At 40.5% G+C, this 17,918-nt stretch overlaps 1 protein-coding gene across 7 annotated transcripts in view; it reads left to right on the plus strand.

The window, feature by feature from the left end:
- The window catches only part of PCDH9 (protocadherin 9), a 2,211,246-nt gene extending 2,203,908 nt beyond the window's left edge, over positions 1-7,338 (plus strand). For all 7 annotated transcript variants that reach the window (XM_075591028.1, XM_075591030.1, XM_075591031.1 and 4 more), the window contains one exon: positions 5,298-7,338. In XM_075591028.1, the coding sequence (XP_075447143.1) occupies positions 5,298-5,671 (374 nt within the window). In that variant the 3' untranslated portion in view covers positions 5,672-7,338. The remainder of the gene's footprint in view (positions 1-5,297) is intronic.
- Positions 7,339-17,918: the final 10,580 nt, after the last annotated feature.

Here is a 17,918-nt window from a genome sequence, read left to right on the forward strand (position 1 = left end):
TCTCACAATGGGAGACCTTCGTTCCGTCATATAGGGTCTTGTAGTATTTTTTAACCTCTGCCACGATTTTTTTGGGATCGGAAGTAAGGTCACCTGTATTTGTTCGAATTGCCTGAATATGGGAGTTACGATTTATATTTCGTAGTTTATTAGCAAGCGGGGTATCTGGCTTGTTTGCGTGTTCATAGTACTTCCGTTTGGTCCAAGTCATCTCCTTCTCGACTCTGGAGGACATCAGTAAATTTAATTTTGTTTTGGTATCCAGCCATGCCTTAAGGGTCTGTGCTTGTTTATTGTTTTTGTGTAGGGCGGATAGGGTCGATAATTCAGATTGTAAAGTGAGGATCGTTCGTTCCCTTTCTTTCTTCCGCCTACTCGCAATCCCAATGAGTTCACCGCGAAGTGTCGCCTTATGGGCCTCCCAAAGGGTAGATTGAGACGCCACTCTACCAACGTTCTCAGTAAAATATTCCCTGATTTTTCCCCCTACTGTTTGTTCCACCTCGGGGATTTTAATCAGAAACTCATTGAGATTCCAGGTCGCTCCTGGCCTGTCCAGCCCAAAATCTGTGCACCGCAGCTCTACAGGTGCATGATCTGACCATGAAATATCGTGGATGCCCATATGGGAGATCTGCGAAACCATTCTGTTGGACATAAAGAGGTAGTCTATCCTGCTGTAACGGTCGTGTGGGTGTGAATAAAATGTGTATTCTCTTTCGCCTGGGTGTTGCTCACGCCAAATGTCGACCAAGCTATTGGCTCTAAGGCCCCTGACCCATGCCGCTCTACCTTGTGGGTTCTTACGCCCGCCTAGGGTGCATCTGTCTGTATGCGGGTCCAGTGTTTGGTTAAAGTCCCCCCCCCCAGTATGATGCCTCCTTGTGCTACTCTGTGCAGGGTTGTGAAAAAACGGTCAAGGAATGTATCGGCACGGTCACTGGGGGCGTATACATTCGCTATGGTAAGGGGTTGCCCCTGGATGGTCCCTATAATTATGATGAATCGGCCATTGGCGTCCTTCTTAGTAAGTTTGATGTCGATTGACAGGCGGTTGTGTATCATGATCGCAACACCTCTCTTTTTTTTGTTGGCTGACGCCGCTACCCATGTTTGGTATCTGCCGTCTATGAATTTTGGAGAGTTGCTCTTGGAAAAATTTGTCTCCTGTAGTAGGATAATGTCAGGGTTCGTTTTTTTGTAATCAGTCATGGCCAGGCGTCTTTTGTGGGGACTATTAAAACCTTTCACGTTATGTGAGATAACGGTTAGTTCCCTACCCATTGGTGTCTTTCTGGTGGTGCACTGCATTGAGGACTGGGGCACCGGCCCACGCTTCTCCTGGTATTCGTTGGTGGGAAGAGCTCCTGAAGTTGTCACGTGCTCCTCTGGCCTGTGTACAGGGAAAACAAGAGGGTACATAGACATTAATAACACAACAAATAAAACATCCGGTGTACCGCTGGGGTTGGTTCCCCGTGGTCACCTGGGTTGCCCCTCCTGGTGGTCCGGTCGGGGCCCAGCTTGCTCTGGTCTCATGAGCCATCTCCTGGCCCAAGGTTACCGGCCCAGCGGGGTCTTGCGTGGGTCTCCTGGGGACTGTTCCCCTGGCACCTACGTGGAGTCTCATGCCAACGGTGGGCATAGCGCTGCCTGCCCCCACCTTTATACATAGAAAAAACATAAACTTTGTCAACAGTAATACCCGCATTGTCAATGCTGCTTGGCTGCTCCTCTCCCCTATACCCGTGCTATTCGTATGTATCCCTTTGAATCTGCTCCCCTTATCTTTCCTTTTAGGCAGCCCCTATTATTTGTCTATGTGTGGCTCTCCCTCGTGTCCCATCTCATGCTGTTGTAATGTGTGGTTCAGCTGGCTCCTTTGGTTAGGGTTCTATCGCTGGCTGCCTGCTACTACTTGCTGTTTAGCTAAGCTGTGTATAGTGGTGTCGTATAGGGGGCGGCCTTTGGCCTTGGTGTGCTAGTGTGCTGGTGTGCTAGTGTGCTCCTCATTCAGCCGCCGGATGTCGATGGAAGCGGATGTCTGCTGGGTCAGTCTTCCCACGCTGGGTGCTTCTTCATCCGGCGGAGGACCCGAGCCCGCCAAACCCTCCAGTAACGCCATTTTCAGGTGCGTGCGTTCCATGGCGTGCTTCCAGGTTCCTTGACCAGCTACTGACTTCTATGGGCGTACGGGGGCGATACCATCCTGGGGAGCACCTCTGTCGTCACCGTAGATGGTATCTTTGCTGGGGTCATCATTGGATCGCCAAAAGCCAGGTAAGTTCGTTCGTTTCTTCCCTCAGAGCCTCGAGGGGTAAGAGCGCCATTTTGGACTTAACGTGTGCCGCAACTGCAGCAACAAAACCTTGAAAACAGTCATTTTATTTATGTATTGGACGGTTTTCATTCCTTCTCCTTCTCCCCTTCTGAGCGCCGTCGATTTTTTTTTGATGTGGAGGCTTGCTGCCAGTCTGTGTCTGGTTCTGGGTCAGGGTCCCGTCGGGAAGCGGGTGACTGGCCCCCCTCCACCCCCAATTTTCTGAGAAAGTCCGGGCCTTCTTTGGGTTCTTTCATGGAGATGGCCTTCCCATTCCTTAGAACCAGCAGGCCGAATGGGAAGGTCCATCGGTAACGGATTGCCCTGTCACGTAGGAGCTTAGTGATTGGCTGCAATTTCCTGCGCCAGGCCAGGGTGATAGGAGACAAGTCCTGAAACAGCTGCAGTGAGGCCCCTTCAAACTTGGAGGCCTCTTCTCCCCTTGCTGTGCGGAAGATAGCTTCCCGAGTGCGGTAGTGATGCATGCGTGCAATTACATCCCGGGGTTGATCGGTAGCTGCCGGTCTACTCCGGAGGGCCCGGTGGCATCTGTCCATCGATAGTTCTGTTAAGGGCACGTCCGGGAGCAGGGTGGTCATCCACCGGGTGATGAAATCTACTATCTCCGTCACCTCCTCCGAGATGCCGTGTATTCGTATGTTGCTACGGCGATCTCGATTTTCGGCATCTTCTTGCCGGTCTGCAAGCTACGAGATCTGAGCCTGCAAGTAATTAGACCTCTTTTCCGATTTTCGGATTGTGGTAGTGACGGCAGCCATCTTATCTTCTAGCGCTCCCGTGCGCTCTCCTAGGCCCTGAACCTCCTTCTTCAGCTCCTGGATCTCCACGCGGAAGAGCGTCTTCATGCCGTTGTAAAGGCGATCAAAGTCACATCTCCGCACGGGTAGCTGTTCTGGGGCCTCATCTGCGTCCTCTTCACGGTCGGACTCCGAGCCCGCCACAGATCCGGACGCCATTTCTGCTCCGGCACCCCGAGTCGCCGGTCGACTCAGATATCTCCTCAAGTCGCCGGTATTCTTTTTTTTGCGGACTGCGGGGCCATCTCCGCTGGTTCTCCGATTAATGCGGGGAATTTGAGCTTAAAAGAGTGGGTTTTGGTGCGGGTATCACTGCTTTATTCGGCGGCGGGGATAGGAGCTCTCAGCTTAAGCGACTACCCACCACACCATCGCGCATGCGCCTCGGCAATTAGATGCTTCGAAGATTCATCATTTGAACAATGATCTATCGATTATTCCAGGCGTAGACCACTTTACTATCCCCGGAGAAATGGGGACAGTAAAAGCTGTGGATGCTTGAGGTGGGTGGTCCATTTTTTTGAAGAGAGATCTCAGAGAGATTTCCCACTGCCGGGGGATCCCACAGTCCAGATTCTATTTTTCCCTCAGCAACGAGAACATTTACTCTGGCTACATATGTATCTCATCAAATGAAATATTCTTTTTTATGATTATTGATAAAGCAGTGTGGAATATAATATTTTTCTTTCAGAGTTGCAAAATGTGTATTTTATGGACAATCCAAATCAATTGTATTACCTTTTGTTGATAGTTAAATAATTGTTTTTTGGTATTTATTTGTTGAATATATCTGAAATTGTGTGGAAAATCTGAAATTTTATTATATTGAAACCAAGGGATTTTCATGAGGTCTAAAAAAAAACAAAGAATTACATATAAATCAGAAGGTATTATTGAGATTTTTCATGAGTTGTGAGATTAAAATCAATGGGAAAGAAAACCCTTATAAAAATGATCAAAACTAAATGGAAACTATGATTTTTTTTTGCAGAAACAAATTCAACAGTTTATATTTCAAATATGAGGTTTTGGTTTAAGTTCTCTATATTTATCAGCAGTAAATCTGCTAATGTGTTATGAAATTCCAAAAATAGTGGGGGGAAAAAGATAAAATGCCACAAAAAATAAAAAATTTGGAGGAAATTCCTCAGATCTTTAAATACCTGTTTGCCCCATGATTAATTAATTTAGATAGCAAAAATATTAATCACTTTATACAGAGGCGGCCGAGTACTGTATAATAATTCAGTTTTTATTTTTATAGTTCCTTTTATTGCTAGATTGTGATTTATAGTACATTATATGTTTCTCTTTGAATGTTTACCAAAAGATGCCCACAAACCATAGGGATTATTTATCAAATACAGTACAGCGACAAATAGAATATGTGTTAAAAAAACCACTTGATTTATTAAAGAAAATTATTACATTTAAAGTACAGTAGTGGGGGCTTCCTTTAATAAATGTGGTAGTTTCTTTTCAACATTAATGCCAGTTTTGCACCTGGGGGGGGGGAGGGGTTTGTAAAAAGCATCTATTGAGGGTTACAGTATTTCAAATTAAAGGGGCATATTCATTAATGTATCAATTATTTGGGATGCAATGTACTATTTTCTACTTGCTACTGCATCATTCCTACAAATATGTGGATATTATCCAGTGATTAAGCACACTGTATTTGTCAATCAATTATACTATCTGGCAGTATTTGTATAAGTAAAATGGCTAACACCTTGCACTGATCATGAAGATACTATAATGAGTCATATATATAAGAGGAATTACACCCCTGTGCACCTCTGTGAGTGACCCAAATGATAAATGAACTTTGACAATTACAGTATCTTTACAGAAAGATGTTGCATGGATGCTGATGTGTAAATCTTCTCTGGGATACTGACATCTCAGAGCCCTCACAGATACATTTGTATCACTATAATCATGAGAACATTTATTTAAATTATGATTGAGTGCCAACGTCTACATAAGTGTAGAATAATTATGTGTTTGAAGACTTTAAGAATACACCCTTGTGCCAATATACACACATATACAATGATTTAAGGAGATGTATCATACTAAATTATAATGTTGATCATTTGGATGACTGGCGGCTTTCAGTCTATGTGTAACTTATATATTTTTTTCTTCCATAGATGGACCTCTTGGCCCAAGAGGATTAGCTGAAGCTACTGAAATGTGTACTCAAGAATGCCTCATTTTGGGTCACTCTGATAACTGCTGGATGCCCCCAGTTCTTGGTCCATACCAGCAACCAAAATCACCTCTTTCCACCTTTGCACCCCAAAAAGATTGGGTTAAAAAGGACCAACTAGTTAATGGACACACACTGACAAGAACCTGGAAAGAAGACAGCAACAAAAACCAGTTCAATGACCGAAACCAATATGGCAACAGTGATGGACACTTTACCAGTGGCAATCATATGAGTGACATTCCTTTGGCTAATTTGAAGTCCTATAAGCAAGTCACAGGAGCTGTGGATAGCCCAAAGGAGCAGCAACTATAAAAATGTCTTTTTTTGGACAAGTGACTTTAGCCAAATTAGATTTGCTAACATTGTGTGTAAGAGCTTTATGTACTGAGTAGACCTCTAGAACTATGCTTCATATAACAGAAATATGCATACATTTGTGTTAGCACCAAGGAAAATGTGGTGTCCTATTATACAATACTCTGTGGGGATAAAATATTTCTAGATGTGTGATTATTTTGGTGAAAAGAGTTAAAAAGCTCTGTTGATTTCTCCAGTTTGAAATGTTTATTTTTTTCCTTGGACTGCTGCTAAAGACTGCAGGAGACATTTTGCTAGAAAGACCTAGGGATAGGATAACAGACAGAGTTCAGTGTGGATTGCTGTAGTTCAAAAGCATATAAATTAGATGAATTGTGCTCTTGTTGTTGTTAATCTGTGCTAGAACAGTTATACTTGACATCATACTCCAAAACAAACCAGCTAAATCTATAAATATTAAACCTATTGTGCTATTAACAATGTTAGTGGACACTTGTAAGTCAATTAGTGTTCAAATACTTGTAAATAGAAACAAGTTATTACTAACAACTTTTATGTACTTATAATGTTCACCTTAAATACTGTAGCATAATTTTGTGTCAAGGTTGCATTGTATTATTTAGTTTTGTTGTTTTTTCATTTTTTTTTTTTCATGTTAGGTGTTTTAGTGTTTGTCTAACATATAATGTTTCAACGACCTCAAAACACTTGTGTTAAAATATAGAAGATCATGCATTAGTGTGGTAGAAAAGTACAGTATGCTGGCTTTTTGGCAATTAAAACTGTTCTCTCAAAATATGTAACATATTTTAAATATCAATATATCCTTAATTTTATGCAACAGAAAATAGAAAAAAGATTTGCATAATTGTATAGCAGAAAAAAAATTATTAAAGGGAAACATTCAATTAAAAATTAACACGAAAAAGCAGAATGTGTATCCTATAGTTGAAAGATTATTATTACGAAAAAAGAAAATTGATACAACTATAGTTTTGAATTAACTCTGAAAACAGTTTATATTGTTGAGATGACAGTGTTTGCTGCTTGTGTATTGTAGTAACACAAGTGTTTTAAGACCATACCCACAAATATTTAATGTGTTGTACCTTCACAGTGTAACAGAGCATTATCCTAGTTTGCCAGCTGGCGGGAATGGTTAGATACCAGTTTTTGTTGTTAAATACAGTTTAACATCTTTGACTAATGCCTGGCAAGATTAAATATCCTATTACCCGCCAAAAGTAAATTCTGATGTTAATAGGAGCTCAGTTGCACGTAGACATAAATTAAAGCATTCAATCAAGATTTCAGTTAAGGCATGACAGACAATTTAAGCAATTAAATAGCATGCAAAATTCCTTACAAAAAAAAAATATCTTATGCCACAGTAAAACATTTTTGAAAAGTTTGTAATTGGATGGTTAATTTGTTTTTTCAAAAAAGTTATTTTTGTGTATAGCAACTCACAATTTTATCCACAATATAGGCGTGAAAAGGGGTGGGGGTTGCATTGCTTATTGCAGTACTTACGTCAGTTTGTGAGAGGTGTTTGATGATTATGACAGAATAAGTATCTAACCAGTTATCCTTGTTACTGCTTTGCCAGTTTAAAGTTATTTACAGTTATTTAGCTATTGCAATAAATGTTTTAAAATTCATGACTGTGTTGTGTTATTCACTATTGAAATGGTGGGACATTTACCAACAGAATAAAAGTATATTATTATATTATAAATGTGGTATTACAGATGCAGCCACTAGTATCCGATCACTTGCCTAGGTAAAAACTAAGGCATCTCACAGTAAATGCCTCAACCTTTTTGTGAAATTCGTAATGGCCCATCGGATTAACACAGCAGTCCCATTCAGCAGTCCCATTCAGTTTGAATTCAGCAGGGACCCCCGCCATGTTAATTCGATGGGCCATTAGGAATCTCACAGAAAAGTTGAGGCAGGTTCAGTGAGATTGCCCCAGATTTTCTAAGGCAAGTGATCAAATACTGGTGACTGCATCTGTAGGTTATAAATGTGTAACTTGTGCAGATGAAGAAAGTATACATACAAAATATGTATATATTAACTCTACTTAAAAGGAGTATTCTGAAAATAATTATAGAAAGGAAATCTTTATAAACTTTTTCTATTCACTATCCCTCTATCCTTCCATATTTATATTTTGTTACATAGTCATGGTCTCTCTCTCTCTCTCTCTCGCTCATTATATTACGGCTATTTATTTACATAAGTCATCGATTTCATCACCTTTAGTGCACTTTTTTAATCTATATATATATATATATATATATATATATATATATATATATATATATATATATATATATATATATTGATGTAGAGGTATATGTACCGTGTTAGCCAAGCATAATAATAAAAAAACATATAGTCAATACTATTCTGTTGCTAATGAAATGTTTTTATTTGTGCAAGCTTTCGAGATACAAGGATCTCTTCTTCGGGCGATATTACAGTAGAGGCAACGTTTATGCTAACATTTGCTGTAAACTAGCCGGGTTACATTCTGGGTATGTGCTGGGTATGTGCTGGGTATGTTCTGGGCTAGTTTGAGGCACGTTTAAGGCATTTCTGCATTGACTAACGACCCATAGGATTAACACAGCAGGGATCCCTGGCAGTCCAATTCAGTTTGAATGGGACTGCCAGGGACCCCCGCTGTTAATCTGATAGGCCATTAATCAATGCAGAAATGCTGGGGCTAGTTTAAGGAAAGTTTAAGGCATGTATTCAGAATGTACCTGGGTCTTTTGGGAAATTGCCACTGGTTTTTGTTAGAATAAGAGTTGCCTCTACTGTAAAATGGATTAAGCAAAAAAAATACTTTCAAACAGGGCAGCTGGGAATATTATCTGTAGGTGAAGCTTACACATCCCCCCTGTGTAGTATGTGATTTATGACTTAAGAGACGGTTGCATGAATATAAATTTATGAAACTATTTGGGACACTCACTGGTGGCCTAAACAGAGATTGCAGCTTCATGAGCCACTACCCTGACACAAGAGAACTCTATCCCACGAGTGCTAAGGCCCATGTCTATGAATACTGTGCTCACACACCTGCCTCGTACACATATAAATGTACAATGTAATTATATCCCTTTATACCATTAGGGACAACATAGTAGCCACACACATGCACAGAAATGCAACACCCTCTTACATTTCAACACCTACCCAAACCATTGTTACACAGCCCCCTCTACACACACCTTTTGTAAAATGCTGTATACACTTTGGTCACTTTATAAATTAAGATTTACACACATAAACAAACTTACCCTAACATCATAAACATTCAGGGACCATTTAACACATTAAATCATAAAGTGCATACTGTACAGGGGGCCGGGGGTGGGCTAAGCTTCACCCACAGACCACATTCCTTGCCGCACTGTTTGAAAGTAATTTTTTTGGCTTAAATCGTTTTAACATCGCCCGAAGAAGAGATCACTGTATCTGGAAAGCTCGCACAAATAAAAGGATTTTGTCAGCTACAGAACTGTATTGACTATTTGTTTTGATTTTATATATATATATATATATATATATATATATATATATATATATATATATATACAGTGGTCGACAAATCACCCAAAAATCTACTCGCCGGACAAAAAAATCTACTCGTCACCTAGTACCACACGTGTGCTGCTTGGGCCAATAGGAGCTCGCCACGATGTTAAATCCACTCGCCCGGGGCGAGCAAATGTATAGGTTTGTCGAACACTGTATATATATATATATATATACACAGTGTGCAGAAAAAAAAGGGATCTCTTTTGTTTTACATTGTATCTTTTATATTTCTCCCTCAATCGCCATGAAAATGTGAACAATTGTAGATCTGTTATGTACAGATGCAGCAACGAGTATCCGAACACTTGCCTTGGAAAATCTGGGGCAATCTCCCAGTAATGCTGCAACATTTCTACAGACAGACTAATGGCCCATCCGATTAAAACACCGGCGGTCGGTCCCTGGCAGTCCCATTCAAACTGAATTAACACTATATAAGAAGCACAACGTAGACAGTCAACTGATGTTAAATAAATTGATGTTATTTTGTCAACAATTACAAGATACAGTGGGGTAGGTTCATGTTCATTAAACGAGAAATATGTGTTTTTCATTTGTGGCTCGTAAATGTGTTAAACTGTTCTAACTTAATCTGACAGACAAAGATTATTTTAAAGTTTGAGTTCAAAGTATGGTTCAAATTGTGTTTTCAAAATGCCCTCTTTCTGCTGAAATGCTCGCACGAAGACAAGAATGCCACTATCTGATTGCATAATCAATAACATGTTGATCCAGCTGCTCCACCTCCTGAACGATATACAGTACAGTACATTGTTTTATTAATTCGTTTTATGAAATCATTGTGAACTATTATTCTTCCTCTCTCAAGAACTTTTGTAACGTTTTTATCTTCTGCGCTTAACACAATTTTGTAACTATGCACTTGATGCCATCATCAATTAAAAAGAATATTTATAAGATTATAAAATAATTCCTAAATGTAATCTATTGTGGCAGACCTATATTTTCTCATTGTCATTAACATTTGATTTTTGTGCAAGACTTGATTATAAATAAAAGGGGTCCTGTTTTTCTGAACACAGTGTATATATAAATATGTTACTTAACAATTAATATTGTTAATTGTGTTCTGTTAATTGTTCAGTATTTAACAGGCATATTTGTTGGAGGGAGGTCACCCTGTATGACAACTTAGATATATACATTTGAAAGCAGTTAAGGGAAGCATTGCAGGGTTTAGCATTGCATCTTAAAGTGACAATCTTTAAATTACTTTATAGTTAGTCTGTATGAGGTGGACTGAGAGTGGATCCTACTGCAAATTCATCTACACAAGGTGAGCTTATCTGACCACACTATTATCCCGTGCTTGTTAGCCTGCACAATTAACCCCCCTGAACACTATACCTACCACAGTCTCTCCCAACAATTGTCTGCACACATCTGCCTTTCCCATCTCCCAATTCCCTCTCCAATCCCTTAACAGACCCGACCACCAATGCATCACACTTTCAGTGGCAAGTGAAAGGCACACATCTGTCTAATCCATGCACATAGTGTCACGGTAGTGATAGCCGGCCTTCAAAATAAAGTTGAAGCCCGGCTTTCTGTCCCTGGCAACCGTGTGTAAGGGGCCATGTGTGTCAGCTCTTGGGACCAGAAATGTATATTAATGTGTTCCCCTGTAACTATGTTTCCTCGTAGGAAATAGCTGCAGGACCGGGACTTTGGGAACAGGAGTTTAAGGGTGGATGTTGGGGGGAAAATAGGGTTAAAAACTGTGTTAGGGGTTGCTGACCGGTTATACCAAGAGTACTGATATTTTTCCAGCAAATAGTGTACAATTTGTGGATACGCGTCTGTACATAAAAACGCCTGGTGTATGGAGGGTTAATGCAACTCAATGGGATATCTTTGCCCCGCCAGCAAGTTCTGCAATTGGGTTGTTTTTTTAAAAACACAGTGCAGGAGCCTGTTTTAAAACCTAGTTGCAGAGTTCAAGTTCTACAGTCCAAGTTCCAGTGACGATGTTTTAGGGACCATGTTTTAGGGTCCAAGTACCCAATGTAATGAGATAGGTATCTATTGCTATACAGACAGCCCTGGTAATGTAATTAGCCAATGGATCTCCATCGGGCGGCAGTGGGCTGACCAAGGGAAGCCATTGCCTAGACAGAGCACCTGGCGCATTTTCCATTGGCCAGTTTATATTTCCCACCTTAAGCACGCCCCCTCCTTTGATTGGGTAAAGCCAGGCGATCCCCCGGCTCGTGATTGGCTGTTAGGGACAAACCCCTGCTCTGATTAGTCACCAGTCCGACTTACATGTTAGACATAGCTACATAGTTACATAGTAGATGAGGTTGAACAAAGACATGTATTCATCAAGTTCAACCTATGCAAAATTTAGACAACAGATATTTTATCCTATATCTATACTTACTTATTGATCCAGAGGAAGGCAAACAAAAAGCCTCAGTGATAGATCACCCAATGATATTGCATAGTTACATAGTTACATAGTAGATGAGGTTGGAAAAAGACATGCATCAATCAAGTTCAACCTATGCTAAATTTAGATGACAGATAATTTATTCGATATCCATACTTATGGTATATTGATCCAGAGGAAGGCAAATAAAAAACCCCAGTGAAATAGCATCTAATGGTATCTCATAAGGGGAAAAATAAATTATTTCTTGACTCCAAGAATTGGCAATCGGATTACTCCCTGAATCAATATCCTTCCCATGTTTACGTATTTGATATATCCCTGTATACCTTTTGTCACGAGAGACCAATGCTTTTAACACCAAAAATACCCGGATCCTTTGATTGAGCAAAGCAAGAGATAAAATAAATTGTAATTTATTTACAGAATGAACATACACAGCTTGATTTACAATTACAATGCAAATACACTTATTTTTTATGCTGTTAAGTCTGGTTACAGGATGGATCTTACACTGCATGATGAATCTTGTTACATAATTGAACTTAGATGGAACTCTTCCCCATGGGCTGCAGGTTTTTTTATGCACTCAACAGGCTTATACTTAACCCATGCAGCCAATCTAATCCATGGGAATAATTCCTTAACCCTATCACAGATTTGCCACTACCTTGCAAACCTGGCAGACGGGCTTTTCAGTCTGCTCTGGGCAGGTGCCAACTTTGCACCTTGTCCACTTAGCATATGAGGCCGTCTGCTCTACCTGGCGCCACTCAGTCTGGGCAGAGCAGCCATTTTCCAGGGTGGCTTTGAAATTCTCTTCCTTGCTAACAAAAGGTTTAACACCTCCATATCCTGGACTGCCTTTGCAACTGGTCCTTTGAAGCTTAGCGGGTGGAGTAGCTCCCAGTGTTTCCTTTGCAAATGGATTTTTATCCATACTGAATTACTTTCTCTGACCATTACTTTAATAAAAATCTAAACCTTGGGGACTTTTATTCATCAATTTTTTATATACCTTTATAAAAAATTGAGCTATAACCTTTTTAATGATTTTACCTTTACCAGCGCTCATAGCAAATCTCAGCATGCTAAAACCTTCCTAACTGGAGCTAGCTAAAATCTGTTTGCTGTGCTGAGGGCTTCTGAGTTTTAAAACCATTTTTTCTTTGCATGGTTATAGGGAAACACTGCTACAGTAATACATTTCATAGTTAGACACAACATGATTCTCACCACCTTATACCTGGTGGGAGACACACATACATGTTTATTGAAAGCACAGTGTTTTTGCCATTACTGGGCTGCAGAGCTGACAATCTACATTATCCCAATATGGCTCAGGGGCCCCCAGCCGGGCCAAATACCTTTATTAATGGCCCGTGTACCCCTCACCATCACACCTTTCCTTTCTAAAAAGATGTCCTAGATAGGTAGGTGGTGTTTATGGTGCATCACCATAGATAGCTCATTATTATACTAATAATTCCATATACCATAATGGATCCAGGTTCAGGGACATAGAGTATAATCCATAACATCCCAGGGTGAGAAACCAGAGGCCTGGTGGTCCCCACGCGGGTACCCCAAAATAGGTCTCCTAATGATGGTGTACTACACCCTGGGGAAATAACTCAATCAGTCCAGCACTGGAGGGTAAAATAATAATGGGCCAAGGCCCTTTACCTCCCTTAGTGGTGTCCTTGATGGGTGGATCCGTTCCAGCGTGCAGTCCTCTCAGGGTAAACACAAGCAGCAGAGATGTAGAGGAGCACAGCAGCGTTTCTTGGCAGCATACCAGCTAGTGGATCGCCAAAATGAGGGTAACTCCAAGCAGGGATGAGTATTAAAAGAGTACTTTAATGGTCAGTGCAAAACAATGGTAGGAGCACACCTACGCGTTTCGTCCGTAAAGGACTTTCTCAAGGTGTAAAGAGAGGTTCATAGATGCATCCTTATATCCATAAGCATTTTCGCGCCAAAATCGCGGCATTTGTGACGTCATCTCCATGCGACCGGTAGTCTAGTCGCTGCTATGACGCGTGCTAAACTCCCTGCTCGCGCCCATAATGGAGAAAACGCACAAAGCGCCGTGATTGGCTGAAAAAGCCATAATGTTGAATGTGAAAACTTTAATCAAAAAAATGTGTCAAATACATGTATTACACATAGAAAACTGATATAGAAAAAACCAATGGATATAGGATTAAGCTTGTCCCCTTAGAGAAGGAGGATAGCAGACAAAATCAATCAATAACCCATTCAGAAATAAGATTAAACATATTAAAAATATATACTAGATATAGAGGCCAAGTTAGGGGTAACTAGATCAGTGCCTACAATGTTACAAACAGTACTAGATAAGTAATGGTAAAGGTTGACAAAACTAATCCTTGGCAACATATAAAGTATATAGGTGAATATATAGAAAAATACTAAAGGAACTGGGAACCCTCATTCCCAATCTCAATGTATTGTTAGAGCTGGAGTCATACACTAGAGGCAGTGTGGATAAACTGAATGTAACCTCTATTTTGGTATGTTACTAATAACATGTAATTATTTCTTTAGTTGAATCCAGCAATCAATAAGAAAAATGCACAGAAATGTCCTGTTAAGTTATAACATAAATGATTAAGGAAATTGTTAACACAAAAGAACAGAATAAAATGCTATTGAAAAGCTATAGGACAGAGCATGTTGTAAAAATAATTAAGGAGAAAGAAAATAAGGAAAAAGAGAAATACCGGATATAGATACCTACAGTATATGCTAATATATATATCTCATATGTTTAACACCTGTTGGTATTTGATATTTATATATAACCAGTATTATTAAAAGAGATTGTAATCTACATAATTATCAAAAAGTTTAAAAAGAACAAACAATTGAACCCTTGATGATGCATAGTTAAACTTTGGTATGAGCATATATAATATAGAAACATCATGCCATAAATGTATAATCAATAGAAAAGAACAAAAACGTAAACGTCTGTAAAGGAAACATCATCCTATGGTTATACATGAAAAATTGAGCTATAACCTTTTTAATGATTTTACCTTTACCAGCGCTCATAGCAAATCTCAGCGTGCTAAAACCTTCCTAACTGGAGCTAGCTAAAATCTGTTTGCTGTGCTGAGGGCTTCTGAGTTTTAAAACCATTTTTTCTTTGCATGGTTATAGGGAAACACTGCTACAGTAATACATTTCATAGTTAGACACAACATGATTCTCACCACCTTATACCTGGTGGGAGACACACATACATGTTTATTGAAAGCACAGTGTTTTTGCCATTACTGGGCTGCAGAGCTGACAATCTACATTATCCCAATATGGCTCAGGGGTCCCCAGCCGGGCCAAATACCTTTATTAATGGCCCGTGTACCCCTCACCATCACACCTTTCCTTTCTAAAAAGATGTCCAATCTTTTAAAAAAAAAAAAAGCTATTGTATCTGCCATCACAGTCTCCATGGGTAATGAATACCACATTTTTACAACTCTCACTGTAAAGAAGCCTTTCCTTTGTTGCTGGTGAAATCTCCTCTCCTCCAAACTTAAGGGATGACCATGAATCCTTTGTACTGTATTGTATGTCTATATTTATATAGCGCCATTAATGTACATAGCGCTTCACAGTAGTAATACACGCCGTAATCAAATAAATAACAGATAATATAAATAACAGATCATGGGAATAAGTGCTTCAGACATAAAAGTAACATTAAGGAAGAGGAGTCCCTGCTCCGAGGAGCTTACAGTCTAAGTGGTAGGTAGGGAGAATATACAGAGACAGTAGGAGGGAGTTCTGGTAAGTGCGTCTGCAGGAGGCCAAGGTTTATGTATCATGTGTTCAGTATTATCCACAGTGCTATTCATAGGCTTGTTTAAGCAAGTGTGTCTTAAGGTGGGTCTTAAAGGTGGATAGAGTGGGTGCTAGTTGAGTATTGAGGGGAAGGGCATTCCAGAGGTGCGGGGCAGTCAGTGAAAAAGGTTTAAGGCAGGAGAGGGCTTTAGATACAAAGGGGGTAGAATGAAGACATCCTTGAGAAGAACACAAGAGTCGGGTACTGTCCTTAGGATTAATAGTTTTTTGAAAGCTACTTGTACTGTGCCCCTATATATTTGTATATAGTTATTGCCACTGGAGACCAGGACTTTTAGCACCTTTTAACTGTGATCATTCACTAGGCAAAACAATGGAGTGCAATAAAATAAAGTCTACTCAAGTAAACATGCGTAGACGCAATGAATATACAAAATACAGACGAAATACACACTTACAGTACTGGGGGTGAAAACTAGGCTCAAATAGTTGCCTGCTTCGGAAGGCTTACCCTGACTGGGAAATCCGTCCCGGCTTCCTGGTCCTCTTTTCGGCCTAAAACCCTAGCCGTAACCGCTACATTCTAAAATGAGAACTTAGACATCGCGTCTGACTTAGTCTCTGCAGGGCAGGCTTTCTTAGCTCCAAAAATAAAGCCGTTTTCACTGCTATTCATAACAGAGCAACTTTGAAAAGCCTGCCCGCACTTTGAGTCAAGCCACAAGATCCTCTGGTTCTCTGACTGTGCCAACTCCCTACATACCCTCCGCAGTTCTATCTTCAGCATAGAGGAAGGAGGAACGACCAATCAGAGCGTGGAATTCCCTCCCACTAGCCAATAGAAACGTGGGCTCATCTCTTGGTTCAAAGCTGGGAGCGTGCCAAGCCGGCTCAGGATGATGGGTGGGACATACGGATTGACCAATGGGAAACGGGTCTATGGTATGTGACTTCCCCCAGTCAACCCATTGCCTCCTACTGGGTAGGCTCCACTGAGTTTGGTAGACCAGAGTGTCCTTCCTGCAGGGGGTCTATGTTCTCCAGAGCCTGTAATCTTCCCTACCCAGGCCACTTAACACAACTACACCTCTCAACATCCCATCTCCTCTTTGAACTATGATGTCTACCAAGACATCCCGACACCTTTGGGGATTCCTGGGCTAACTGAATAGACATTTATAGTTAATGCACCAAACACAATAAAAAATGTTTTAATACATAATATGGCTTGGAGAGACCCATACCTTTGAAGGAAATGGGTCTGGGATATCAGGGCTCAAAAACCAGGAGATTGGGGGACACTTGGTAGCCCCGGTGTAATTTAACCTGCGTACCGGCAAATCATGCCTGTATGCAGGGGAGAAGTAGGGGACTACCGGTAACTTTGGGCCCCGAACTCCTGCAAAAAAATAACTGCATTTCTACCCAAAAATCCCCCCTAAGACTAAGAAATTTCAAGAATCTGGGGAAAACGGAACATGAAAAGTGGAAAAGCAGGGGACACTTTACCTTTTACGTTTTACAGTACATTTCCCCTGGCTTATGGTGCTACTTAGCTGCTGGGGACCCACGGTTTTCAGGGGTAACCAGTCAGGCTTAACCTTAATTACGCAGACCGGCTACCCCCTTACCGTCAGAGTTATCATATCCCTTCTTAGACACCTCATTTCTAATGTAAATAAATCTAATTTAGCTAGCCTCTCCTCATACAGTAAGTTTGATTGTCCATCACCTTTATTAATTTGGTGGCTCTTCTCTGCTCTCTCTTTAGTTCCATAATGTCTTTTCTTAGAAGTGGTGCCCAAAATTGTACATATTCAAGGTGTGATCTTACTAATGCTTTATAAAGTGGAATAATTATGTTTACTTCCAGTCCATTCCTTGCCCGTTTAAGGCAAGATAAGATCTTGTTTGCCTTTGCAACTACTGCATGACTTTGGGCACTATTGCTAAACCTGATGTCCACAAGCACTCCTAAATCCCTATCCATCAAGGATTCACCCAATCTATCCCTATTTAATTTGTGTCAAATGTTTATTCTTGCTTCCCAAATGCATAACCTTACATTTATCTGTATTTAACTGCATCTGACATTTACCTGCCCAAGTTTCTAGTCTCTCCAAGTTCTTCTGAAGAAAAATTACATCCTGCTCTGATCCTAATATCTTACACAATTTAGGGCCTCGTGCAGTAAAGTCCGATAGAAAAAATCGCCAGGGTTTTTTAAATCACCATTTTTGACAGCATTGCTATCATGGCATGCAGAAAGCTCAGAATACCAGTGATAGCAACATTAGCAAATATGGCGAGTTGACGGCGGCAAGATGACTTGCCCTCCAAAAAGGACTCACCCGGTGAGTTCTAACTGCTGCAGAG

The sequence above is a fragment of the Ascaphus truei genome, chromosome 3, assembly GCF_040206685.1.
Source record: "Ascaphus truei isolate aAscTru1 chromosome 3, aAscTru1.hap1, whole genome shotgun sequence".
NCBI lineage: Eukaryota > Metazoa > Chordata > Amphibia > Anura > Ascaphidae > Ascaphus > Ascaphus truei.